General features: G+C 37.8%; 5 protein-coding genes across 10 annotated transcripts; 2 read left to right on the top strand and 3 right to left on the bottom strand.

The window, feature by feature from the left end:
* The first annotated feature begins 224 nt into the window (after window positions 1-224).
* On the top strand, window positions 225-5,970 carry LOC113770116 (protein trichome birefringence-like 39). Its single transcript, XM_027314482.1, has 5 exons — window positions 225-716; window positions 809-980; window positions 4,248-4,423; window positions 4,527-4,685; window positions 5,371-5,970. The coding sequence occupies exons 1-5, from the start codon at window positions 406-408 to the stop codon at window positions 5,657-5,659; spliced, it is 1,107 nt and encodes a 368-aa protein (XP_027170283.1). The 5' UTR covers window positions 225-405; the 3' UTR covers window positions 5,660-5,970.
* A 924-nt stretch (window positions 5,971-6,894) lies between these two features.
* On the top strand, window positions 6,895-8,991 carry LOC113772453 (seed biotin-containing protein SBP65). Its single transcript, XM_027317046.1, has 2 exons — window positions 6,895-8,162; window positions 8,511-8,991. Exons 1-2 carry the CDS (start codon window positions 7,212-7,214, stop codon window positions 8,763-8,765), a joined length of 1,206 nt encoding a protein of 401 aa, XP_027172847.1. The 5' UTR covers window positions 6,895-7,211; the 3' UTR covers window positions 8,766-8,991.
* Window positions 8,992-9,126: 135 nt separating this feature from the next.
* Window positions 9,127-10,005, bottom strand: LOC113772454. Its single transcript, XM_027317047.1, has 2 exons — window positions 9,551-10,005; window positions 9,127-9,403 (listed from the first exon to the last, which is right to left on the bottom strand). Exons 1-2 carry the CDS (start codon window positions 9,658-9,660, stop codon window positions 9,280-9,282), a joined length of 234 nt encoding a protein of 77 aa, XP_027172848.1. The 5' UTR covers window positions 9,661-10,005; the 3' UTR covers window positions 9,127-9,279.
* Window positions 10,006-10,057: 52 nt separating this feature from the next.
* LOC113772452 (uncharacterized protein HI_0077) lies at window positions 10,058-13,316 on the bottom strand. Its single transcript, XM_027317045.1, has 7 exons — window positions 12,711-13,316; window positions 12,030-12,271; window positions 11,820-11,916; window positions 11,006-11,189; window positions 10,848-10,929; window positions 10,716-10,767; window positions 10,058-10,612 (listed from the first exon to the last, which is right to left on the bottom strand). Exons 1-7 carry the CDS (start codon window positions 13,203-13,205, stop codon window positions 10,541-10,543), a joined length of 1,224 nt encoding a protein of 407 aa, XP_027172846.1. The 5' UTR covers window positions 13,206-13,316; the 3' UTR covers window positions 10,058-10,540.
* A 761-nt stretch (window positions 13,317-14,077) lies between these two features.
* LOC113772099 (transcription factor GTE4-like) lies at window positions 14,078-18,837 on the bottom strand. Of its 6 annotated transcripts, none has more exons than XM_027316647.1 (6): window positions 18,626-18,835; window positions 16,656-18,388; window positions 16,529-16,574; window positions 16,326-16,436; window positions 16,141-16,213; window positions 14,078-14,536 (listed from the first exon to the last, which is right to left on the bottom strand). In XM_027316647.1, exons 2-5 carry the CDS (start codon window positions 18,237-18,239, stop codon window positions 16,173-16,175), a joined length of 1,782 nt encoding a protein of 593 aa, XP_027172448.1. In that variant the 5' UTR covers window positions 18,240-18,388; window positions 18,626-18,835; the 3' UTR covers window positions 14,078-14,536; window positions 16,141-16,172. The 6 variants fall into 6 exon arrangements, with proteins under 6 accessions (XP_027172448.1, XP_027172449.1, XP_027172450.1 ...); XM_027316648.1 differs by having other exon boundaries at window positions 16,656-18,285; XM_027316649.1 differs by having other exon boundaries at window positions 16,656-18,258.
* Between the last annotated feature and the right edge of the window lie 3,338 nt (window positions 18,838-22,175).

Here is a 22,175-nt window from a genome sequence, read left to right as displayed (position 1 = left end):
TTCTCACGGGGTTAAAGTTAGTAAAAAATTGTTCAAAAGTCTGCTGACTTTGACAAAAAATATAACCCAAACAAGATCAGATTAATCACAATTTTTTTTAATTCTTCTTGTAGAAATTCACAATTCACAAATGGATATATATATATTTAAAAAAAGAGACACTTGTTTGTTGGCGCCTGGGGGAGGTGGGGTTCATCTAATTTTCAAGGGCATGTGCAACTGGGAATACTTTCTCATCATTCTCTCTCCCTCTCTCTCTTTCTAACCAGAGTCCATAAGTCTCACACAATATTAGTATATAATGTTGTACACTATATAGTATATGAAACACATTTCTTAACGACAAACTTTACCTCAAAACCTCGTTATTTAGCTCCGACAAATCTGCTGGGCTAGAAATCCAAGATGAGATTTCTGTTCATCCCTTCAGTACTTTTACTCTTTCTTTGTTCATGCCAAACAGCAAAAGCTGATGATGAAATCGAGAATTTCTTGAATGCTGCCAATATTAGTACCACTAGTTCAATTGGAGCCACAATGCTTGCTTCTGGTTGCAACATTTTCAGAGGCAAATGGGTATATGATGCTCAATATCCCCTTTATGATTATGCATCATGTCCCTTCATTGATACAGAATTCAACTGTCTCCTCTACAAGAGGCCTGACAAGTTGTACCTCAAATACAGGTGGCAGCCATTTTCATGTAACATCCCAAGGTACAAACTCCATGAGTGCTCCTCAGAACTCTTCAATCTCTCTCTTCTGGTCTGGGATTGGAGTTCCAACTCTGCTACTTTTTTTTTTGCAGGTTTAATGGGCTGTATTTCTTGGAGAAATGGAGGGGGAAGAACATCATGTTTGTTGGCGATTCATTGAGTTTCAACATGTGGGCATCATTGGGTTGCATGATTCACTCTTGGGTGCCGAAGGCTAGGTACAGTCTGATAAGGAAAGAGGGGCTTTCTGAAATTGCATTTCTGGTAAGTTTTAGTCCTAATCTCCAGCCATGTTTCTTTCTTCACGCGTCTTGTCTCTTGATGGTTCACCGCCTAAGGTTTTCAAGATTTTGAGCAACCTTTCCTGTTGAATTGGTTGAATGATGACTTGATTTGGTGCATGCATCACCTCTCTCCTGTCTGTGTCCTAGCTTTTTGGAAGGTGAAGTGATAGATGTTCATGACTACACTTCCCTTCTGTTATTTCTGCCCCAAATTTTGTCACTTGCACTCCGTCAAACAACCATTTTCTTCTCCATTCTGCTCGTACTGTACCATGTCCTCAGCTAAGCTAGTATGATTGACGGAGAGGCTATTACTAAGACCATACTCGCTAGCTCACGTGTGGTGCACTAAAACTAATCATCGGTCATCAAATAATAACCGTAAGTGTTTTTCAGACAGGTTAATGCTATGAATTTTTATTAATACTAGTGCATCACGTAATATTACCACATAATGGTCACGTCGCACCTAATATTTTTATACCTAATATTTTTATAGTTCACATCGCAATTTTTCAACACTTGATTTGAATTCAATTGCCATCCGCCTTCGTGGCTATTGTCACTTTCTTGATTTCTTCCTTAAATTGATAACGTTTGGTTTCCGAATGTGACTGCCGTCAAGGCGCTTTAAGATGGAATTCGAGTTTGGTAAAGGAAATATTGGGACCCCATATGCTCCTGAGACTGGATAGATCAGGGCATTAATTTTTGGGACACAAACTTTTTGGGACTTCTTTATTCCGATGGTGAATTGCCAGTTGTTTATACCTTTCTCATTTTCTCCATACTTGTTTGGTTAGAAAGTTTTTGGAGTGATGGCGTGCTTGGTGAATTGCCAGTTGTTTTGAGGAAGAAAAGAATCAATTTTTGCAAAGTTGTTGATGGTCCATGTCCATGAAACTTTCAACGCATTTAGCCTTTTCTTTCACATGGAGAAAGCTATGGTAAAGAAGAGGACAAAGAAACGCATCTGCAACATTTGAGACTTCTGTGAAAAGAATTTAAACTGCAGATATGAGAAGAATTTAAAAGTCTTGCTAATGATTACATGTTGTAAATTTGTCCCAATTTGTCTTGTAAGTGTTTTGACTTAAAAAAAAAAAAAGAACAGGAATCTTTTTGAAAATGGTGATGGTAAAAAATACTAGTAGTAATATGCACCATCTTTCAGGAGTAATTGAGGGAGGCATGATTGAAAAATCAGGTAGAATTTGAGGGTGTCATTATGATTGTGGAAGAAACCATGCATAAAGAGAAGGACTTTTGGCTTATTTTTTAAAATAATTAATGATTTTGTCTTTTTATAGAGGGGAGGAGGACTGCTGGAAAATGACTAATCAATTAATTAATTCGGGTTTTGTTGTCTTCTTTGGTAGAATTAAATTCGGTGAAAGAGGCATTCTGGCTTATTTGCTTGCTTCCTAATAAATTCTGAACTAGTCCAATCAGTTTTATGCTACAACATCTCTTTTTTATAATTTCGCATCCAAAGTTTTTCGTGTTTCAAATCCTAAAATATAGAAAATCGATCATTGGGTTTTCTGCAAAGTTTTTATCTTATCAATTTTGAGAAATTTTGTATTTTGACATCACCATCTGGTTTATCATGAAATTTTGACTTTGGAAAGTTAGTATAATGTATGGTTTTTCTATTCTATAACTTAAGGGCACGTATACAACCAAAGGTCCACTCATATTATATATTATCTGCAAAAATTTAAATTTTCTAGACAAAACAAAAGGGGTGGGGTCGAATGACGTCATAATTTCATATTTGGCCCCTTCCTTCTTTTTGGTGTGCTTATATTGTACTCTAAGGGCGCACAGTAATTGAAAAAAGCCAATAAAGCATTTTGCTAATAAAGAAAGGGTTGACTTTTTACATATTGATAGTGTAATGATTTTTTTTTTATACTAACAGTTTTAGATATATGTCATGTATTCATGATTTGAATTTCAAATTTGAATTTGTGTTAAGTTTTAAATCTGCTTGCATAAAATTTTTTTTACACTCACAATGTATATAAATGTTATCTGTGAAGAAGTTAAAATTTAATGTATAATACAAAATTATCCAATCTTGGTAGACTTTATTCATCGGCCCATGAAGGCGTGTATAGGAGTATATATATATATTTAGTAATAACGATACATTTATATAACCTATTCTATCTTAATTTAGGGGAGGAGTGGGCTAAGGAGATTGTGGTAAAGGGTTAGTGGGTATAGGAGGAGTATTGGAAGAGAAATTATGTTGTATTGATGGAGAAAATCGGACCACCTACCCTTATTTGTGGAACTTAGGAGTGATTTTTGGTCAAAGTGATGGCGTGATTGCCTTGTTGGCAAAAACAGAAAGTAGGGACGGGACAGCCGGACAAGGACGCATGTTGGTAGAAACGAACTGAAATACGGAATCGGGAAAAAGAAGTCCCAAACAGCTAATCCATGGACCATCCTGTCTGCGATTTGATTTCTTCTAAGTGTCCATCTGGCCTATTGTGAATCTATCTTCAACAACTCGTGAATGGCAATGGGTGTGAGCAGTGTCATCTTTAGGAAGATAAATATTTTTCGAATTCTTTTTTGAAAAGTTAAACGTTTTGAGTCGTTAATATGATGTTTTAGATTTAACTTTAATTTGGATTGTCATTTTTAAAAGTTTTTTTTTATAGAAAAATATTCAGTAAGGATTTGATGTATGTGACGTAAACAAAAGATTGAAAAATAATGTTCACGTAAAACGTAAAATTTTTTCTAAAGAAAACCACATTCCAAACAATATAGAACATTAGTCAAGTGATTCTTAACCTATTTGATTCAACTATCAAATCTTTCTTTTTGCACACTCTCCCTTTTTACTGTTTGTGTTCTCTCTTGGATAGAAGGAACCAAAAAAAAAAAGAAAAAAAGAAAAAAGGAATATGTTAAACATCAATGGAATGTTAAAGAATTATTGTATGCAATTTTGTTGATCTAATTTAAGGTAAATGTAGCAATCAAAATTCTCAGATAAAGTAACAAAGATGGTTGACTTACTAGAACCATACAAGTAGATTTTATTCTGTGTGGAGGAATCGAACTCGAAATTTTTCACTTACACTTTCTCGACTAATAATTCTGAGATTCTTTTTATTACTCTTAGACGTTGTCATGTATATTCTTTTGTAGCAAAAAAAAAAGAAGAAAAAAGAAAAATGGAGGCCTTGTGGTAACAATTGTGATTTGTTTTTGGTTTGATTAGGATTATAATGTTAGGATACTACTATATCGCACCCCATACCTGGTGGATATGGTGAAGGAAAAAGAGGGCGTAGTTCTAAAGCTGGACTCCATTAGGGGTGGAGATGCATGGAGAGGGATGGACCTTCTAATTTTCAACTCTTGGCATTGGTGGACCCATACTGGAAGATCCCAGCCGTAAATTCTCCAATTTCATAAATTTTTTATGATTGAAATTTTTATGGTCAATTTATATTTTAGGCTGTATTAATTGATTTCAGTGCCCTATGATCTAACGCAGATGGGATTACATACAAGATGGCGTCAAAGTTCAGAAAGATATGAACCGTCTGATTGCTTACTACATAGGAATGACAACATGGGCCAGATGGGTCGACCGGAACGTCGATCCTTCCAAAACTAAAGTCATCTTCCAAGGAATTTCCCCTACTCACTACTTGTAAGCAATTTCTCTGTTCCCAATTCCTCACCTAATTTGAGATTAGTTTATTGCAATTTTCCTCCAATTTCATTGTAAAATCCAAGTACGCAAATTATGCATATATATCAAAACCAAAAGGCTCGTAGATAAACATTATGGTTGTTTGTAGAAGAACTAATATATTTAGTTTGGCAAGAATTTAGCATTCCATTTTTTTCAAGTCCAAATGCTACTACGAAATCACTACTAACAAGTAGCAATACCTATTTTTTCCCTCCCCGTTGTAAAGTTTAGAGTCTTTTCTTGAACAAATTAGAAAAAAAAAAGTTGCAATATCTATTTTTCGTGAAACATTATTCTTCAAGAGTTAACCCTTTGAAGTTATGTTTAAAAATGAATTAATTTTATACACACTGATACAGTAAATATAGTATCGCCGTTAGATACTTAACAATTAATCTAAATTTAAATTTTATATAATTATCAAGCATCTAACCGTGATAGTGTATATACACTGTCATATCGCCGTTAGATGCTTAACAATTAATCTAAATTTAAATTTTATATAATTATCAAGCATCTAACTACCGTGATAGTGTATGTACATTGTCAGTATACATAAATAAGATTAACTCTTTAGAACTTTGCCTTTGAACTAGTCTACAGAATCTTAGCAGTTGTTCATCTTTGCAATTGAATTCAGGGGCAGGGAATGGAATGCACCGTCAAGATCCTGTGCTGGCGAGACACAGCCATACTTTGGTGCAAGGTATCCGGCAGGCACACCATTGGCTTCAATAGTTCTGAACAAAGTTCTGAGCAGAATCAAGAATCCTGTTTATTTATTGGACATCACAACACTTTCACAATATCGCAAGGATGCACATCCAACATACTACAGTGAGCACAGTGGCCTGGATTGCAGCCATTGGTGTCTGCCTGGATTGCCTGATACTTGGAATGAACTTCTTTATGCAGCTCTTTTTGGTTGATGGGGAAGATACAGAAAAAAGGGGTAGCAGGAATGAACTCTGACTGATACTTAGTTCATCAACAGAAAGAAATGTTCATTGTTTAAGGGTAGAAATTGGCTCTATTCTATTTATCTCGTGCAATGCAAGGGAATAATTTGATCACTGTTTGATTGTTTCAATTGTAAAGTGGAGACTACAGGGGGCTTTTGGCATGAGAGGATGCCTGATTAAGAAGTTGTTCTCATTTTTTGAGAATTATTAATGTTATTGGATTATTTTCAGGCCAATTTCAGGCAACTATAGCATACTCTTGTGTCAGAATTGCTTCATCTTTTTGTTCTGTTAATGTGGTTAAAATTCTACCATTCATCGATATCGCCTTTTAAACTGGAAGTTTTGCAATACAGGGGCTTTGACAAGTCATTCTTTAGTACTCGAACGTTAACCTTAAATTTGAAGCTCTTTTGGCACTTCAGTTGGAAATGCATATTTTCAAACTGCCAAATTTCATCAATTCAACATACTGAAAGAATACCAGTCTCTCTTTGGGGACTTCCATTAGTCTACAGCACTAGACTACGGGCTGATTGGCAATTGTTTTGAAACTTGAATTATAAACGCATTAGCCCTTTGGGCTTGCTCAATGAAACAAGCGGACAACAGGCCTCATGGCATCTAGGAGGATCAAAGTGGATTTGATTAAACCACAATTGAAACACCGTCCATGTCTGGTTGGATCCAGGTCAGTGAGTGGAAACCAGATTTTGACTTGGAAATGGTTCTAATATTTATAGTTACATTTACTAAATTCTGTAATCACCTTATCTGCTGCCTGCCTGCCGTATAGGAAAGGTCGTGTATTTGGATCCCGTTATTGATGTAAGAATTGTATTAATAAATAATTCGTAAGAATTTCTGTAAAACGAAGTATGATTACAGGGGTACGCCGTGACTCATGATGATGACTCGAAATAATTCATCCCAAACGTTTTTGTACCAAAAAATTGTAGGAAATCATCAATAGTATGTTCCTGCTGAATGCTGGCACTTGGGCTTTCCTTTGTGATATTAAACAAAACAACACTAACGATTTCTCGGTCCGTTTTGGTGTACATGTTGACCCATTTTCATATTTGCCCCTTACATAAGTTTGAACTTAGAAAATTTTTACATATATATCTTCTTTTTTCTAAATTCCAATTATCCACACATTTTTTTAAAAGCATTGCCAGTTCGTTGTATCATTCCTGCTGAAAAAAAACACGTGTACATCTTTGCTTGACTCGATTGCTGACTCACACAGGCCACCACCCCACAACACCACTACATTGCATGAGCTTTGCCCACCTGTCATTTCCTCTTCTTACATCGATCTCCTTGGAAACCGCCATCACCTCTGGGCCTCAGTTTTTATAACCATTTTCCAAACTTCCTGATGTCTCGAATTCTCACACAGAGTCACATTGCATAGGATACATCCTAGTACTGCATTTTTTTACTACATAAAATCCATTTGTGTTCCAAAAGAAATTTCCAAAGATATCTATCATCTTTTGATCAAGAATTGACAATGTCGTCAGAGCAAATGAGAAGGGAAACTGTTACGGATGAGCGAGCAGTCGATGTAGAGAAAGACAGGGTCCCGAAAATGGCTACCCATTTTGAGTCTCTGGCTGTGAAAGCCGGTGGAGGCACAGATGAAGAAAGGGGTGAAGGGATAGAAAGGAAGAAGGGCGAAGAGGAAGGTAAAGAGAAAGAAATGCCTTCCTTGGAGGAGATAACCGAGTATAGGCAACAGGCGCAGCAGAATTCCATGGAGGCCATCAGGGCTGCCGAGGAGCGTTCGCGGCAGGCAAAGGAAGCGGCATGTCAGAAACCTGGTGCAACATCTGAGTATGCCGCTGAGAAGGCAGGGCAAGCCAAGGAAACAGCGAAGCAGGGAGTTCAAACTGGATCCCAATATGCTGCAGAAAAGGCAGGCCAAGCCAAGGAATCTGTCAAGCAAGGTGTTGAAAGTGGAACTCAAGTTGCTAGTGAGAAGGCTAAAGCCTTGAAGGACGCCGCTGTTGAAAAGGGTCAAGAGGCCAAGGATGTTACAGTGGAAAAGGCGGTCCAGGCTAAGGATGCTACAGTGGATGCAACCAAGAAGGCGGCTGGTTATGTTGGAGAACAAACAGCGGTTGTTAGGGATATTACAGTGGAAAGCGGCAAAACTGCAGTAGGATACATGGGAAAGGTGGCCGGGGAAGCCACAGACATGGCGGCCGTGGCTGGCTGGGGTGCGGCACATTACACGGCAGAAAAGGCTGCTCAGGGTACTAAAGTAATGGCTGATGTAGCTGGGGTGGCCAAGGATAAGGTGGCGGGTGCAGGACAGACAGTTGTCAGGTATACTGAGAGTAAATTGGCTGCTGCTAAAGATGCTGTAGTCGCAACTGAAGAAAGTGCTGCCGAGCATGCAGCTAGGAAGAAGGCTGAGGCTCAGAGAGAATTAGAGGAGAAGAAATCAACTCCAGTTAAGGTAAATCAGTGAGTCATAATTTTCATTATTCGCACATCGGACTGATTATGATTTTTTACCATGAAGATACGAGTAATTGATTTGTTTGCACCATTTATTTATGATGCTCACAGGACAAAAGGTAAAGCAAATATCTGGCTGAAGAATTGTGCTTATGAATCACTAATAAAAAACAAATTTTTACATTTGAGGTATCACCTATCAAGTATCAAAGTATTTTCTAGGCGATTTTGCATGTTGCATTGTCCTAGAAAATTGCAAAAGCTGTGGAAATTGTGTTATACTCCGTGCCTTTTTTCTCTTTGGCTGGCTTTTGGTGATTGATTTTTGACCCTGAAACATATGTAGGAAGGTGGATTCATCACCAAGGAAAAGCAATACGAGGAAGAGGGAGGAGAAGCCAAACCAACAGAAAAGGAGTTTATCCAAGAAGAAACGAGACAAGAAGGACAGGGCGGTGGAGTGCTGCATGCAGTTGGCGAAACTTTAGCTGAAATTGGTCAAACGACGAAAGATCTTCTTACCGGACAGGGCCTGCCTGGTCAGACTCACACCTTCGATAAAGATGAATCACACAAAGAAGAGCAAAAAGGGCAATCCTGACTGAAATTGATTTAGTGCTTCGCATATATTATCATGTTGCTGTTGTGTATGAAAGGCCTTCCAATGATGCTGTTTTTTTTCTTTTCATCATGTTTGCTTATGTAGTTATGTTTTGTGGCGAAGGAAATTTGGGTGCAGTTCAGATGTTCAATTCTGTTAACTATTGTATGTAATCCTCTTTGATGCGTGGTTTCTTATGTTCAAGAATCTCATAAGGTTCAGTGCAGTTCATATGTTCGAAAATCCTTCTTTCTACTTTCAAATGTTGTCTCCTCTCTCTTCATGGGGGGAAGGAATCAAAGGGGAGACTTTAAAGAGTATTTTCCCCAGCAAAAAAGCAAAGAAATTGATAAGCATGAGATAGAAGGATCAGAAATAGCAACTAGGATGGAGTAAATGATTCAATAACAACAAGAGATGCCGAGGAAGATAAAACAGAGTCTACAATTTACTTTAAATTTCCTAACAAAGATGTGAAAAAGATGAAGTTACAAAAAGAGGAAGAAGAATTAATCTAGCAGGGAATCTGAGAGGTGAACCACTCCATAACGTGGATGGGGGCTTTGATCAATTGCAGGGCCAGCTCCACTAGCACAGTCACGCACAGGCAACATGGGCATATGATGCTCAACAGTATACTACACCAATCAATAAAATTCAAGAAAGGGAGAGGAAAAAAAAAGGAGAGAATCAAAACATGATTGACAAAATAAAGTCAAGAAAACAACGCAGCACCAGTGAAATTTGCAAAGAAAAATGGAAGAAAATGAGTCAAATGTCAGTACCCGACAATCCAAATGATGATGCCCACAAGAGAGACGAGGAGAGCAAGAAAGGCGAAGGGCAGGCTTAATAGGAAGGCCAAAGGCCTACAATCTCCATCTCCACAGCACATTTCTTTGTGATGTTTTCTTCAGTCCTTGATGATCTGGGATTTTTCTTTGGATGTTGAATTCTTGATTCTTGTGAGATTTATGCCTCCCAAAGGTCGGTCCCCTCTAGAAAACTCTCTTTATCTTTTCTTCTTTGAGCATGGGAATAATAGGACACGTAGCTATAAAGTGTCATCCTATACTAAACATAGTAAGCAATCAGGTGGTGATAATTGATGGGTTTAATGCAATTTTCAATACGTAATCTCATGAAGAGGATTTGTTGGGGGACACGTGAATCAAGAATTAGGTTCGAGATGCTAATTTCTTCGTAAGCAAGAGATTTACTTTCCAGATTGACAAGCATAATGTGACGTAGACGCACTCAGGTGTCTCTTCCTTCTTTGCTGGAAAAACAAATAGAGAAAAGTTTTCCTTTTCACTTCCTTAAGACTTTTTTGTGGAATAATTCCTGTCCATCTTTTGTTCTGGAGATGAAAGTGTTGAGATAACAGCAGTAATAGTTATGTCACACAAAATTTACACATCAATTGCTAACTTCAGCTAAGAGGTATATCATCGCACGAGTACTATAGAGCGAATTGTAGCTCCGAAGTATCTTCCATCCCTGACGTAAAAGAACCCCCCAAGAGAAGGGAACCTGCAAGGATGTCTTTGATTTGAGTTGTGCTGGTGCTATCATGGGAATCCTGGACCAGGAATTATAAAACACTAAGAAGCTAAGTTAATTCATCACAACCAGACCAATGACCTTGCAGGGCAGCTTTCCTAGAGAAGATTGATAATCACCATCCAGTTAGAAGGGCAATGGAAGTTTTTGCTGTTCCACTTGAGGTTTGACATTCATGAAGTTAGATTATATACAGCTTCTTAACGTAAGATTCATCCACGAGACGCGTCCATCTTTGAGTTTTCTTGTTCCATAGAAATTATGCATGCTAACCTATCGTAAACCTGCAGGCGGTTTCGATTAACAAACTTAGAAAGGTGATAGCACATGCTTCAAATAGATGCATTTTCAGTTTCCTGATAAAGATTGAAGCTTCAAATTAAATACCTCAGAAAGCCCGTCTTTCCCATCTCCTTGTCTTGAAAATGAAGGTTCATACCTGTACAGCAAGTAAAATTATTTGTTCTGCTTCCCATTAAGTTAATTGGATTCAATGAAGGGAAATTTTCCCACACTTACCAATCTCGAGGAATTCCAACTTCATCTCGAGCTGAATAATTGAAGGGTCCTTTTATCTCCACATTGTACTCTTTGAGCAAGACTGCCACATAAGTAACACAACATTTAGAGAAAGACTTGCAACAGGTCTGCTTAAATTAAGTGTAACTGTGTTAGACCTTTAAAAGTAGAGCAAGGCGCACGGCCCATTTTCTGGCAAACTGAAAGAAACCAATAAAGACCAACTGCAACATGCGCAAGTTCTTCATCGGCAATCTTAGCCACAATATTTGAAGTCCTATGATCACCAAATCCAACCATTTTCTGCACAAGCCGAGGCCCAGCATCAAGTCCTCTGGCCTCCTAGAACATCAGAACAGAAGATGTGAACCATTCGTTATCCTAACTGCATATCTAACTGGGAAAATTTCTCTTCATTGGAATCAATATGGAATCATGCCATGTGGAACTAGTCCTATTTAAGTCAATCAGCTTGCTTCTTTTTGTTTCAACTGTCAATTTAGAAATCCGCAAAAAAAAATAGGGTAGGGTATTGCTACTCCATCGCAATTCATCTCTACCTGACTGCTGAGTCGGGAGCAGTTTGGGATTAAATAGTAGCTCTTTCAGGGGCCCTAGTGCTCTTCTAATAGTTGAGTGGACCTAGGGCAATAATATGCAGCTAGTTTCACAGCCACCTAAGGCTTCTGTTGGGGAAGGGAAACTTCTCTGGTAAGGACACAAAGACCATATTAGATAGCCTTTTTGTGTTAGGAACCCGACAACTTTCTTACAGTTAGGCAGCATTAAACATGTCTTGGCATTTAATATTATCCAGTATGAGACTTTCTTCATAGAACACTCTGAAAGAAGAGAAATACATTCAGGTACAGCTGTTATGGACATCGGAAATAATTTTGGAAAATCATAATCCCATAAGCATCTGAATTTGAAATGATACTAAAGATGCAAAAGATACATCCAACAGAGTACCTGGACAAGTGGAATTGCAGCCAGACGTGCAGCAACATTATCTGATGTTTTATCACACTCCCTCCAGAGCAAATTATGAGCTGGCATATCCCCATAGCTGCTCGGGGCAAAAAAAAAAAAAAGAAAAGAAGAAGGAGAAGAACGATAGAGGCTGTTAGTCACTATATGAACAAAGACAATTATCACAAAAAACAAAAATACCATACCAACCTAAATCCAAGCTCTTCTAATCTCTGTAAACACCAAGCAAAATGTCGACTTTCATCATCAGCCACATGAGCAAAGTCAGCAAAAAATCCCTCTCCAAGATGCTCACAATGAGGAGAAAAGCGAACAACGGTGTCCCAAGCCAAATCAATCGCATTTAGCTCCACGTGAGCTAGATTATGCAGCATATATGCATTAAGAGGCAAACCAGAGTGTTTTGGGGATGGAATCTCCTTTGGAGATACCTGCATTTTCATACAGTAAACCAGTCCTAAGAGCAGCCAGTGTACTCAGCTTGTCACACTAATAAACAGTATAGTTACTAAATTAAAACAAACCCAAAGAGAGTGGTGTCAATTATTAACAGCGAGAGCATTTCATGCAGCTCCCATAATAATATTGTTTTGTTTCAACATTTACATTGCCAATTCTCTACGAGGAAACTAAGCTTCAATAAAGACAATTCCTAAGCTCTCCAGCATACCAAATTCATCAAACACATGGATTACCATCTAAGCAGAAGCACAAACTCCAACTCCAATCCCACCAATTCAATCAAGAACATGACTATCATACACAAACATATCTGCTTTTCCTCACATTAACTCTTAAACTCCAACAAAAAGATCAAATTTTTAATGTCTCCGTAACCAAAATGGCCAAAAGGACTCTCAGAAAACAAACCAGTTGCGGATTCTGGGGACGAGCAGGCTTAGAGGGTGCCTCACAGACTCCAACAGGAAGGCCCTCCTGGCACCATCTGGAGTAAGCCAAGTGGGAAAGCTTTGATTTTTGAAGAGGGTCAGCGGTAGATAGCACCACAGCCCCCATCTCTGCTAAAGAAGAGCAACAGCCCCAGTCAATTGAACATAAAATTGAACTACTGTCGCCGGTTTCTCCAGAATTCGAGAATGATGGTTGTATCGGGGATGTTTGTGGGCCATTGGGTCCCCAGAAACGGTTGCGATTAAGAGGGCTACTTCTCCAGTTGTCAAGACCGGGCCAGTGTACTATTTGTGCTGGCTTTTGTGCAGGCGTTTCTTCTTGTTTGGGATATTTTACAGCAGAAGCAGAAAAAGGCTTTCTTGGATTAAAAGGGTTGTGTGTTGGGAAAGTGTTTGACCAAAATGTGCATTTTAATGTAGTGGAGAGCATGGTTCTATGTTTTAGCGGATGCATTTCCTTCAAATAAGGCAGTGAGGACTGAGGAGGGTACTGGGAGGGAATAGTGGGCAAGCGCTGTTACAGGATGCAATTTGCGGGCCATGGCGGAGATCGTCCGGGCAAGGTGCGCGCAGGATAGAAGGAACAGCTATTCAAAGAATTGCGAGCCATGGGTTGGTGTAATCAAGAAATGGGGAAATTCAAGTCACCTCGCCGCAACTCAGAGATCGATCTTGGTGGCATATTCATGTCTAAGCTAATTCTCGTAATTAAACCCCATGACATAGTTTATGCATTGTAAATATTGCATGATGATTGATAATACAATAGGATGTATACAATACTTGTGAATGTTGACTAATGATTTAGATTATGAAACATGATGTACTAAGTTTAATAGCGAATATTAATAGTAATGAATTATAATACGAAATACTATGTACCAAGAGATATGTTTATATATGTTTTTGTCGCTTTTTCTAGCAATACTCGTGAATATTACTACTTGACAAATTGGTATGGTACTAAGTTTTATTTCAATTAAAGAAGTTTTAAGTGTTATGGTAGGTGTAAATAATATTGCAAATACCACATAATGAGCAGCGATAAACTAAGCTCTAGGGACACAAACAGCTGGAGAATTCAAGGTGGAAACGCAGGATAGCTTGTTGCAACGTCCACCATTCTGGATTTGGGGGCTTTCCATTCTTTTCCCACACAACGGAGGGGATGAGGGACTGACAGATGGGGTTTAAGGAAGCAAACCAGGAATATCATGAACAAAACTTTAAGGATTACCCTTAGTTTTGGTACCACTCAATCTAGGGAACGCCAAAATTTAGATTGGAGTTAGCAAGAAACGAGCTATTATAGGAGTATTGATAGTAAAAGCAGTAAAGCTAAGGGCAATATGAAATTAACTTATCAAGAAAGATCCAAGACCAAGAACAAGACTTTACACAAAGAATGCCTCTTAGGTCAACGACAGCATACCACTATTACTAATACATACATACAATTGCATTTAACTGCGAAATATTTTATCCAACGCTGCTGTAAACCACCAGACAAATTCACAGAACACTGGCCAGCAGTAGTTAGCTATGTACAAAAGCTACAACAATGTACAATAAAGAAGCATCTGCATCATTCTCCAGGTTGTCCAGAAACATCTGTTGCTAAAACCATCACCTAAAACAGCTTACTGTCGATGGAGACCATTGTTTCAAGAGAAGATCGATATGCAGTCAAGCTCGGCCACAGGTTTGTAACAATAAATCTAGGCAAGATGGTAGAAACATGAATATTAGACTTGAGCACGATTCTTCGTTAAAACAAAATGAGACCTGAAAAGGAATAGCAGCATCAATCAGGCCACAATCCTGTTGGAATTATTGAAGACAAAAACGAGCCAAACTTCAAATTAACATTCAGGCATTCGCCATTACCATGACAATCAAAACAGAAAGAGAAACAATAAAAAAGAAAATTGTGTGCTTTGTGTGTGAGTGTGTGTGTGAGAGAAAGAGAGAGAGGACCAAATTACTCGACCTACAGGTATTACGTTCTAACTGCACCACTTTCACCTAAGATGACTTTTGCGAAAGTAGGCATTACAAGCATGGAAACTAATGTAGTATAGATAATTCCTAACAGTAGGTACAAGTTCTTACCAACACTCTAGTACAGAAAGAATAAGAAAAAGCTGAATGCTTGATAGCTTGATAATAGAGTGTTTCCTACACCTGTTAGATCTGATGCTCATAAATATCACTGAACCTTGATCACTGGTTTAGTTCACAAGCTCGTGCTATCTTAAAGCTAAAGGAGAGCACTCAAATAAGCGCTTGCAGCCACATGGTGTATATGTTGATTAAAAGTTTGGGATTCTTTGAGCGCTTATGGAAGATACTAAGAGAGAAAGATGATATATACCGAAAATGCTGATCGACCATTATAAACCTCAAGGAACAACGGACTTATGTTGATCTCTACAGCCTCCATAACTAACTTCCCAGTTTAAAAAATGTAAAAGAAGTGCCACAGTGTTGGAGCCAACAAAGGAAGTAAATTTAATAAAGCTTCCATCATTATACCACAAACCTACATATCTATATTTAGCTGAACTCTAGTTTGTTACACTTGCATTCATGCTTAAGTTTTGCATATCCCTACCTTTCCCCCTTTTCATTTAACTAGTTAAGGAAAGTCATTTCACACGTAAAGTCATGCAGACTGTTTAACAATGACCAGCACTTCCTCTTAAAGCAAAAACTGTACAAGTCACAATAATTTGTTTGATCAGTCATATCTCACATTTGTGTTAATATCCACTCACAAAGAATTTAATGAAATCTCCATCCTCTTCCCTCAATCTTTGACAGCTTTACAGGCACTCCAGAATTATCAACATTTGGGGAGTGTCAATAGCAGCTTCTAAAGCATAAACAAGATACTGCAGTATTATTTTATAGGAAAATGCCACTTTCAAATTGTAGATAGACAAATTCGATGCGCTCAATATATGCTCCGAAAAAAAAAAAAAGTTTAACTACCATGCATTGCTGAATAGAGCAAAAGAGCACAATCATCTTTTCTCATGATCTACAAACTTCCAGTAAATTGGAAATTATAAAGCAATTAAGACATTTACTGTTTACAAGTGCACTTTTTACATGCTTAACTATCATATCTAGATCTTAATGAGCGTTCTTAAGTTAAACTCAAGTAAAGCCAGCAACCATAAATGTGAACAACATGCAAAATTCACAAAGAGAATTAGAAACATTAAAGAAAAGGCTAACATAAACAACAACAGGTTCGTACTTCGATAAATAACAGAAAATTAATTAAATATGGGCAAGGAAACAAGAGAAATCAATAAAAGCAGATTCAATTCCACGATCCATGAAATGAGAAATAAATAAATCCACAAAGAAACTTATCTTACATTGACAAGTAACTCTAATTCCTAGTTCAATATCATGCATCGGATCCATCTGAAGCACTTCCACTATCAGAGTCTGCCAAAAAATGTAAAGTGAGAAGACAATTCAGTAACATTCTTTCACTTTGGAGATAAGTTTCTAATCATGAATCTTCAGACAGAAAATACAAAGTAAGCATTAGCAATACCCCCTGAGGAAGATCCCGAGTCCGCGTTCGAGCTGCTTGAGTTAGTTGATCGACTTGCATTATCTCTCTTCTTTTCCACTTCAGTTTGAGATGAATAACTTTTCTTAGCTTCTGTTCAGAAAACACATTTAACTTCACTATGTTTGAAAACCAAGTTTGCCGTTATTTCAAGAGCAAAGGAGACTTGAGCTCAGATAGCTTACCCATCTTCCTTTCTTTCAGAGTTTCTGCTGCAGCTGGGGCAAGGTCCTGCAGAAAACACAAGCTAAGTGCCTATAACCACCGAAATTAACAACAGAAAGGCATCAAATAGAAATTTCAATAGCTTACCTTTTCTGGAACACTCTGGGCTGCTTCTCCCTTTCCTTGATTGGCAAGCTCAGCTTTTCGTTTGTTCTTGCTCAGACTCTTCTTGAAGTTTGTTACAAATCTATCCAGCTCCCAAAGAGTTTCAGTATCAACACTGTCAATGTCAACTTCAATCTCATCCTCATTTTGGCACAGAGAAGGGTTCCTCTTCCTTATAATCTGCACAACATTTTCAAGCTTTTCAGAAGGCAAGCTCTGCAAATTTGTGCTAAGTTTTTGTTTTTCGTCGTATGTCATTTCCCTTTTATTGGGCTCTTTTGCCTTTGGCTTTTTTGGGGCTGCAGTTCTCCCTGAACCAGCAGAAATCATGGTTTTGGTTTTGGGATCAACAGGATTGCTAATAAACTTTGACCTGCTTAAAGTCCTCATTTCAGGAGGTTCCATTACTGCTGGAGGAGCTTTCTTAGATTTAGGAGTCGGTAAACCCACTTCAGAATCCTGGCCATGCATCATCTCATGCATATATTCCGCCTCAATAGCAGTCCATTTGTCCCCAAAGATCTTTAATAGCTCCTCAGCCATCACGTGAACATCTTGCCCCTTAGGGTTATATGTCATAGCATTTTGAAATGTAAGTCTCACATCCTCTGCAAACTCCTTAGGAGATTTATACCCGTTATTGCTAAGCCTAGCTTTTACAGTACCCAAATCCATTGGATTCTGAATAATGTCAAAGTAATCGTGCAAACCAAGATTCACAGTATCAACAGGTTTGTTGAACACCCATCCATGCTTATGCTTCATCAATCGATCAAGCAAAGAGCTACAATTCTTCAACATTTGATTAGAAAACTTCCCTGAAACAAACCCATGTCCTGATTCACCCCCTCCAGCTTTCTTCCCAGCACCAGATTTAGACTTCTTGTTGCCTTCTGCAGAAGGAAACTTATCCTTTGCAAGCAAAAAGTCTGTATTCTTGTAGAATTTATTTGCCTTGGGCGTCCGTTTCTCTTTATCCCCATTGTCATTGCTGTTCTCCACCACTGATACGCTCAACTGATGCAAAGGCTTGGAAATGCGAGGCGTTCCAACAGAATCCACCTCGGAATGGACCCGTTTCAACTTCCCACCATTATCAACACCACGTCCAGCTTTACTGCTCTTTTTCCCCTCCTGCCCTTCAATCTTTTTCACCAATCTCCTAATCTCGTCCAACTCGCTCTCGAGCCTTTTCCTCAGCTCCCGTGCCTCCCTTTTCGACTTCATCGCCAAATTGATGGTAACCTTATTTTCTTGCCTCAGAAACCCACCTTTCCCCACCCCATTTCTCCCAGACACTTCACGATCTCCCAGTGGACGACTCGATGAGTCACCGGACGCCACACCAAACACAGGTTCTTCCAACAGATTCCCATCTTCACTCCCAAGTTTCCCAGTTTGACTTTGCCCCAGCTGGGCACCATAACTGTTGTTCTTGTCACTACTATCCTTTAACCCTTTGACAGACTTCCTTTTATACACCTTGCTCTCTTCAGCCCACCTCTGCTTCTCTTTAGACCCTTCTTTTTCTCCGTCTCCACCACCAACTGTTGTTCCAGAAGCCATTTATCCACCTCCCAAAACCCTAGAAATTTAATCTTTTTCAACTAATCTACATACAAAAAGCACATGCATAAACACAACTCACACACATAAATCCCAAGCTTCACTTTCTTCACCGGGAAAAATTCAATCTTTTACCTCGAAATTAGCTGCTGCATGCATAAACACAAAAGCCCACAATTTTACAAGAAACCCTATTTCTATACTTTGGTTCTCTACAATCTTAAAATACAATTAACCCCATTTCACAAGAACCCAAATTCTATATTTTTGGGTCCTCTACACTGCTAAAGTTAAATTAAACCCTTTTACACATACACATAAACAATAACTACAGGGAAATCCTTGAGGGGTTTTCCCAAAAGTTAAATTAGGAACAGAAGCCATACCTTTTTCTCGAGATCTCTCTCTTTCACACACTATCACACACAGCTTGAGTATGAATCCTCACACTCTTTCCTAACTATGATCCTGGGGAAGAAATCTGGGGTGAGTTGAGAAAGAAGAAGCCAAGAAGGACAGTGAGAGAGCTGGGTGAGGGGAGTGGACGAGGAATTTCACGCGCTGATGAGGAGCGTGATATTTAAACGCTCATCTAACGGTTGGGAGTTCTGCTGCGGTACAACGGGGTGAGAATTTGACGGTTGAGATTGTTAGATGATGGGTCCAGTAAGGAATGGCGTGGGAAGATTTTTGGTTGACCAACGCGTCCATGGTGGCGCGTTGATAACAGATGAGAATTGTAGGTTGCTTTTTGTTTTGTGGTCCTATCCAAGTTGGGACTTGGGAGCCACTTACAGGGAATAGTAACTGGGCTGGGCCTAGCCCATATTGATTTCATTTTTTCTTTTTTTTTTTGGGTCAGATAATTTCTCAGCAATATTTTGCAGGTAGATATGCACAAACAAACTTGATACTTGTTGGTTTAAACATTTGCATGGTTGAACAATAATTGCACAAATAGGTAATACCACATTACACTTTTTTTTTCTTTTTTATGTTTAGCTGGTGAGGGATGAAATTTAAGATACGCAAATATAAATCTAGCGCCGCTAAGTTCGTATTGAGTAAAGATCACTCTCATTTATAAATTCATATTATACTTATTTTCTCCCTTTATCAATTCATTCCATTTTAAGAAAAGACCCAAAATTAGTGCAAATATGTTGGTTAAACATCAATGCCAAATTGTTTAGGACATTGTATATGACTTATAGTCACATGGATCATTGTTATCTTTAGAATGGTGCTTCACCTTTGTTTTTCTTTTTCTTTTTTTCAATTTTATTCTATCTGTTGTACTGTATGTGTGTCATACATGAATAATTTCCCAACTAAACCTTTTGATAAAGTATTGATCCATGCCTAGCATGGATCTTTGCAACTTATTATATGATTGAAAGTGATCCATCAAGGGCCTCAAAAACATTTATTACTCATTAAAAAACTCATAAATTTATAAATCAGATTGAGGATTTGAGATCTCTATGATTAAGCTTAATTATCACAACCCTCCTGCAATTGTTTACCTAGCATTGGCAAGATATGCGTAGATGCCACTAATATTTGTTTTCTCTTCCACTATCCCCCTGGCAACAACAATCACAGTCCCCATTCCACATCCCTGCTTGCAGAAAATGAATTCCTGCCATCTTTCTTTCGTTATTTTTTTTTCTCTTACCCTAAGTTTTGCTGTCCATATGATTAAATATTAGCAACTTTTCGAATGTCCGAAACCACATTTAAAAGCTACCAATCCAATCATTTTTCATCAACTTTTGGCTGGTGCAAAAGGACAAGAATCACTTAGGACATAGGGTACAAGTCACAAATGGATAAAGCACCTTGATTATCTGACTAAGTTAAAGGGGGGTTTTTGTGTTAACAAATATAACTCCTGTACTGTATATACTTTTCCCTTATATACTCATGGATTTGACTTTGTCCCTCATTTAATTATGATCATGTTGAAATTGTTTAGCTTATCTCTCACAAGAGCATCCAATTGGCTGAAACTCTCTGAATCTATCCATCTACACTAGTCAACACCATGCTTATCGTTTTGAGCATATATAGTTAGGATCTTCATCAAACGTTCTTCAAGAAGAAGCTCTTTAATCTTTATGAAGCCATTCTAGTGCCTTTGCCATAGATGTGGCCTCCCTAGCTTCTTATTGTGACAGGAATAAATTGCAGCAGTATCAAGAAATTAATGCTATGAATTTTATACGTGCCTTGTAAAAATAAAATTAACAACTTGGCATTGACATGGACAACCTGCGTAAAGGTGATTTATTTACTGATAAGAAACTATATAGTAATATAAATTGAATCAATTTTTCTTTTTTTTTTTAGTATCTAAACTTTTAAAAGAATCCGTTTATGGTTTTAACTTATCAAGTTTGGAGAAACTTGAGAGATAATGCATCTAACTGCAGCTAAGTCATGTTTCTTCTTCCATGCAAAAGGGACACGTTTACACATCAAAAATCGTTCTTGTAATCAATGCGGCAAACTGTACGAGATTAATAGAGGCATCTGTTGTGGATTTGTACGACCAAAGTAGAACCTGTTCAATTTGATAGGAGGAAAACAAATGTATTAATTAATTAGTCAATATTGGCTGTGGAATTTGCTAGTTTCAAAGGGAAAACTAGTATTGTTTCATTAACCAGTTATCATTTTAGGATGATTAAACTGGAGTACTGGTTGGCTGTAAGTAGATGGACTTGTTGGATGATTGAATTCATTTAGAGATTGATTGACCAGGTTATAAGCGCTTTACTAAGATATCATGTATAGTTTAAATCTTACAAATAAAAGAAACAGATTATGTATATTATTATGAGTTCTGATATTCCAATTTGTTTACTTGACTAAAATGACATTTTGTTAGTTAGAAGATTAGTGACAACTTAATTTTGTATAGTTTGCTCTCAATCTGGAGAGAAATGTGGATTTCTGTATGTTGTTTCTATTTCTTCTGGTATGAGTTTTCGGATTAAATCTTTTTAATTACTTCAAAAATACTTTTTGGCTCTCGTGAGCTTAGAAAATGTGATATTCATATACTGTTAATCATAAAGTTCACGATTAACTGCATAGAAGCACACAAGGTAGAGAACCCAAATTAAGTCCTCTCCTATCCTTGTACAAAAAACAATTATATATGATCTGGTTCATTTTTACCACAATAAATTGTTGATTCCATAAATGTTCCATGCAAAATTATTACGTTCATGAGTAAAGGATTATGTTCCATATTGATTCGAGAGATGGAGAAAAAGCACTCAATATGTAAGTAAGAGTTTGGGGCCTAATAACTTAAATTTTTAAATCAAAATTAAATTCTTGACTTATATATTGGACTCTCTCGAGATGTTTCTTCTATAATAAAATGAAGTTATTATTGTTATCTCGCCCATTCTATCAAAAAAAAAAAAAAAAGGAGAGAGTGAGAGAAGAGGTTATTATTGTTATTTCTTCACTGAAATGTACACATGACTGCATGCAAAGTAAAGACAAAGGAAAATAAGGTAAAAAAAGGAAAAAACCGCACGCGCACACACACAAAAAGAAGAAAGATCTAATCAGAAACATTGTAGGGACAGAATCTTGAAATGACAACAATGAATTAAAATGAGCGTTGCGCGCAAATATTTGCTATACCCGATTTCAGCCGAAACGATGATGAACGCTGGTTCATCAAGAAAAGCAAACATGCACGACCAATATTCTGATCTTCTTCTCTAACAACATATCAATCCTGCCAAACCCTCCACTGAAAACCCAAGAATTGGGCCAAAAAACAAAATGACAAAAGATATATAGAAAAGGATATTGTAGACAATCACGCATGGTGATGAGGATCTGGTCCACCAGGAGCCACTCGATCAATATCATTAAGTGACCTTCTTCTGTAATATTCAAGCTGTGAAG

The sequence above is a fragment of the Coffea eugenioides genome, chromosome 5 (genome assembly GCF_003713205.1).
Source record: "Coffea eugenioides isolate CCC68of chromosome 5, Ceug_1.0, whole genome shotgun sequence".
NCBI lineage: Eukaryota > Viridiplantae > Streptophyta > Magnoliopsida > Gentianales > Rubiaceae > Coffea > Coffea eugenioides.
Note: the sequence above shows the minus strand (reverse complement) of the source record. Positions and strands in the feature narration are given on the sequence as shown.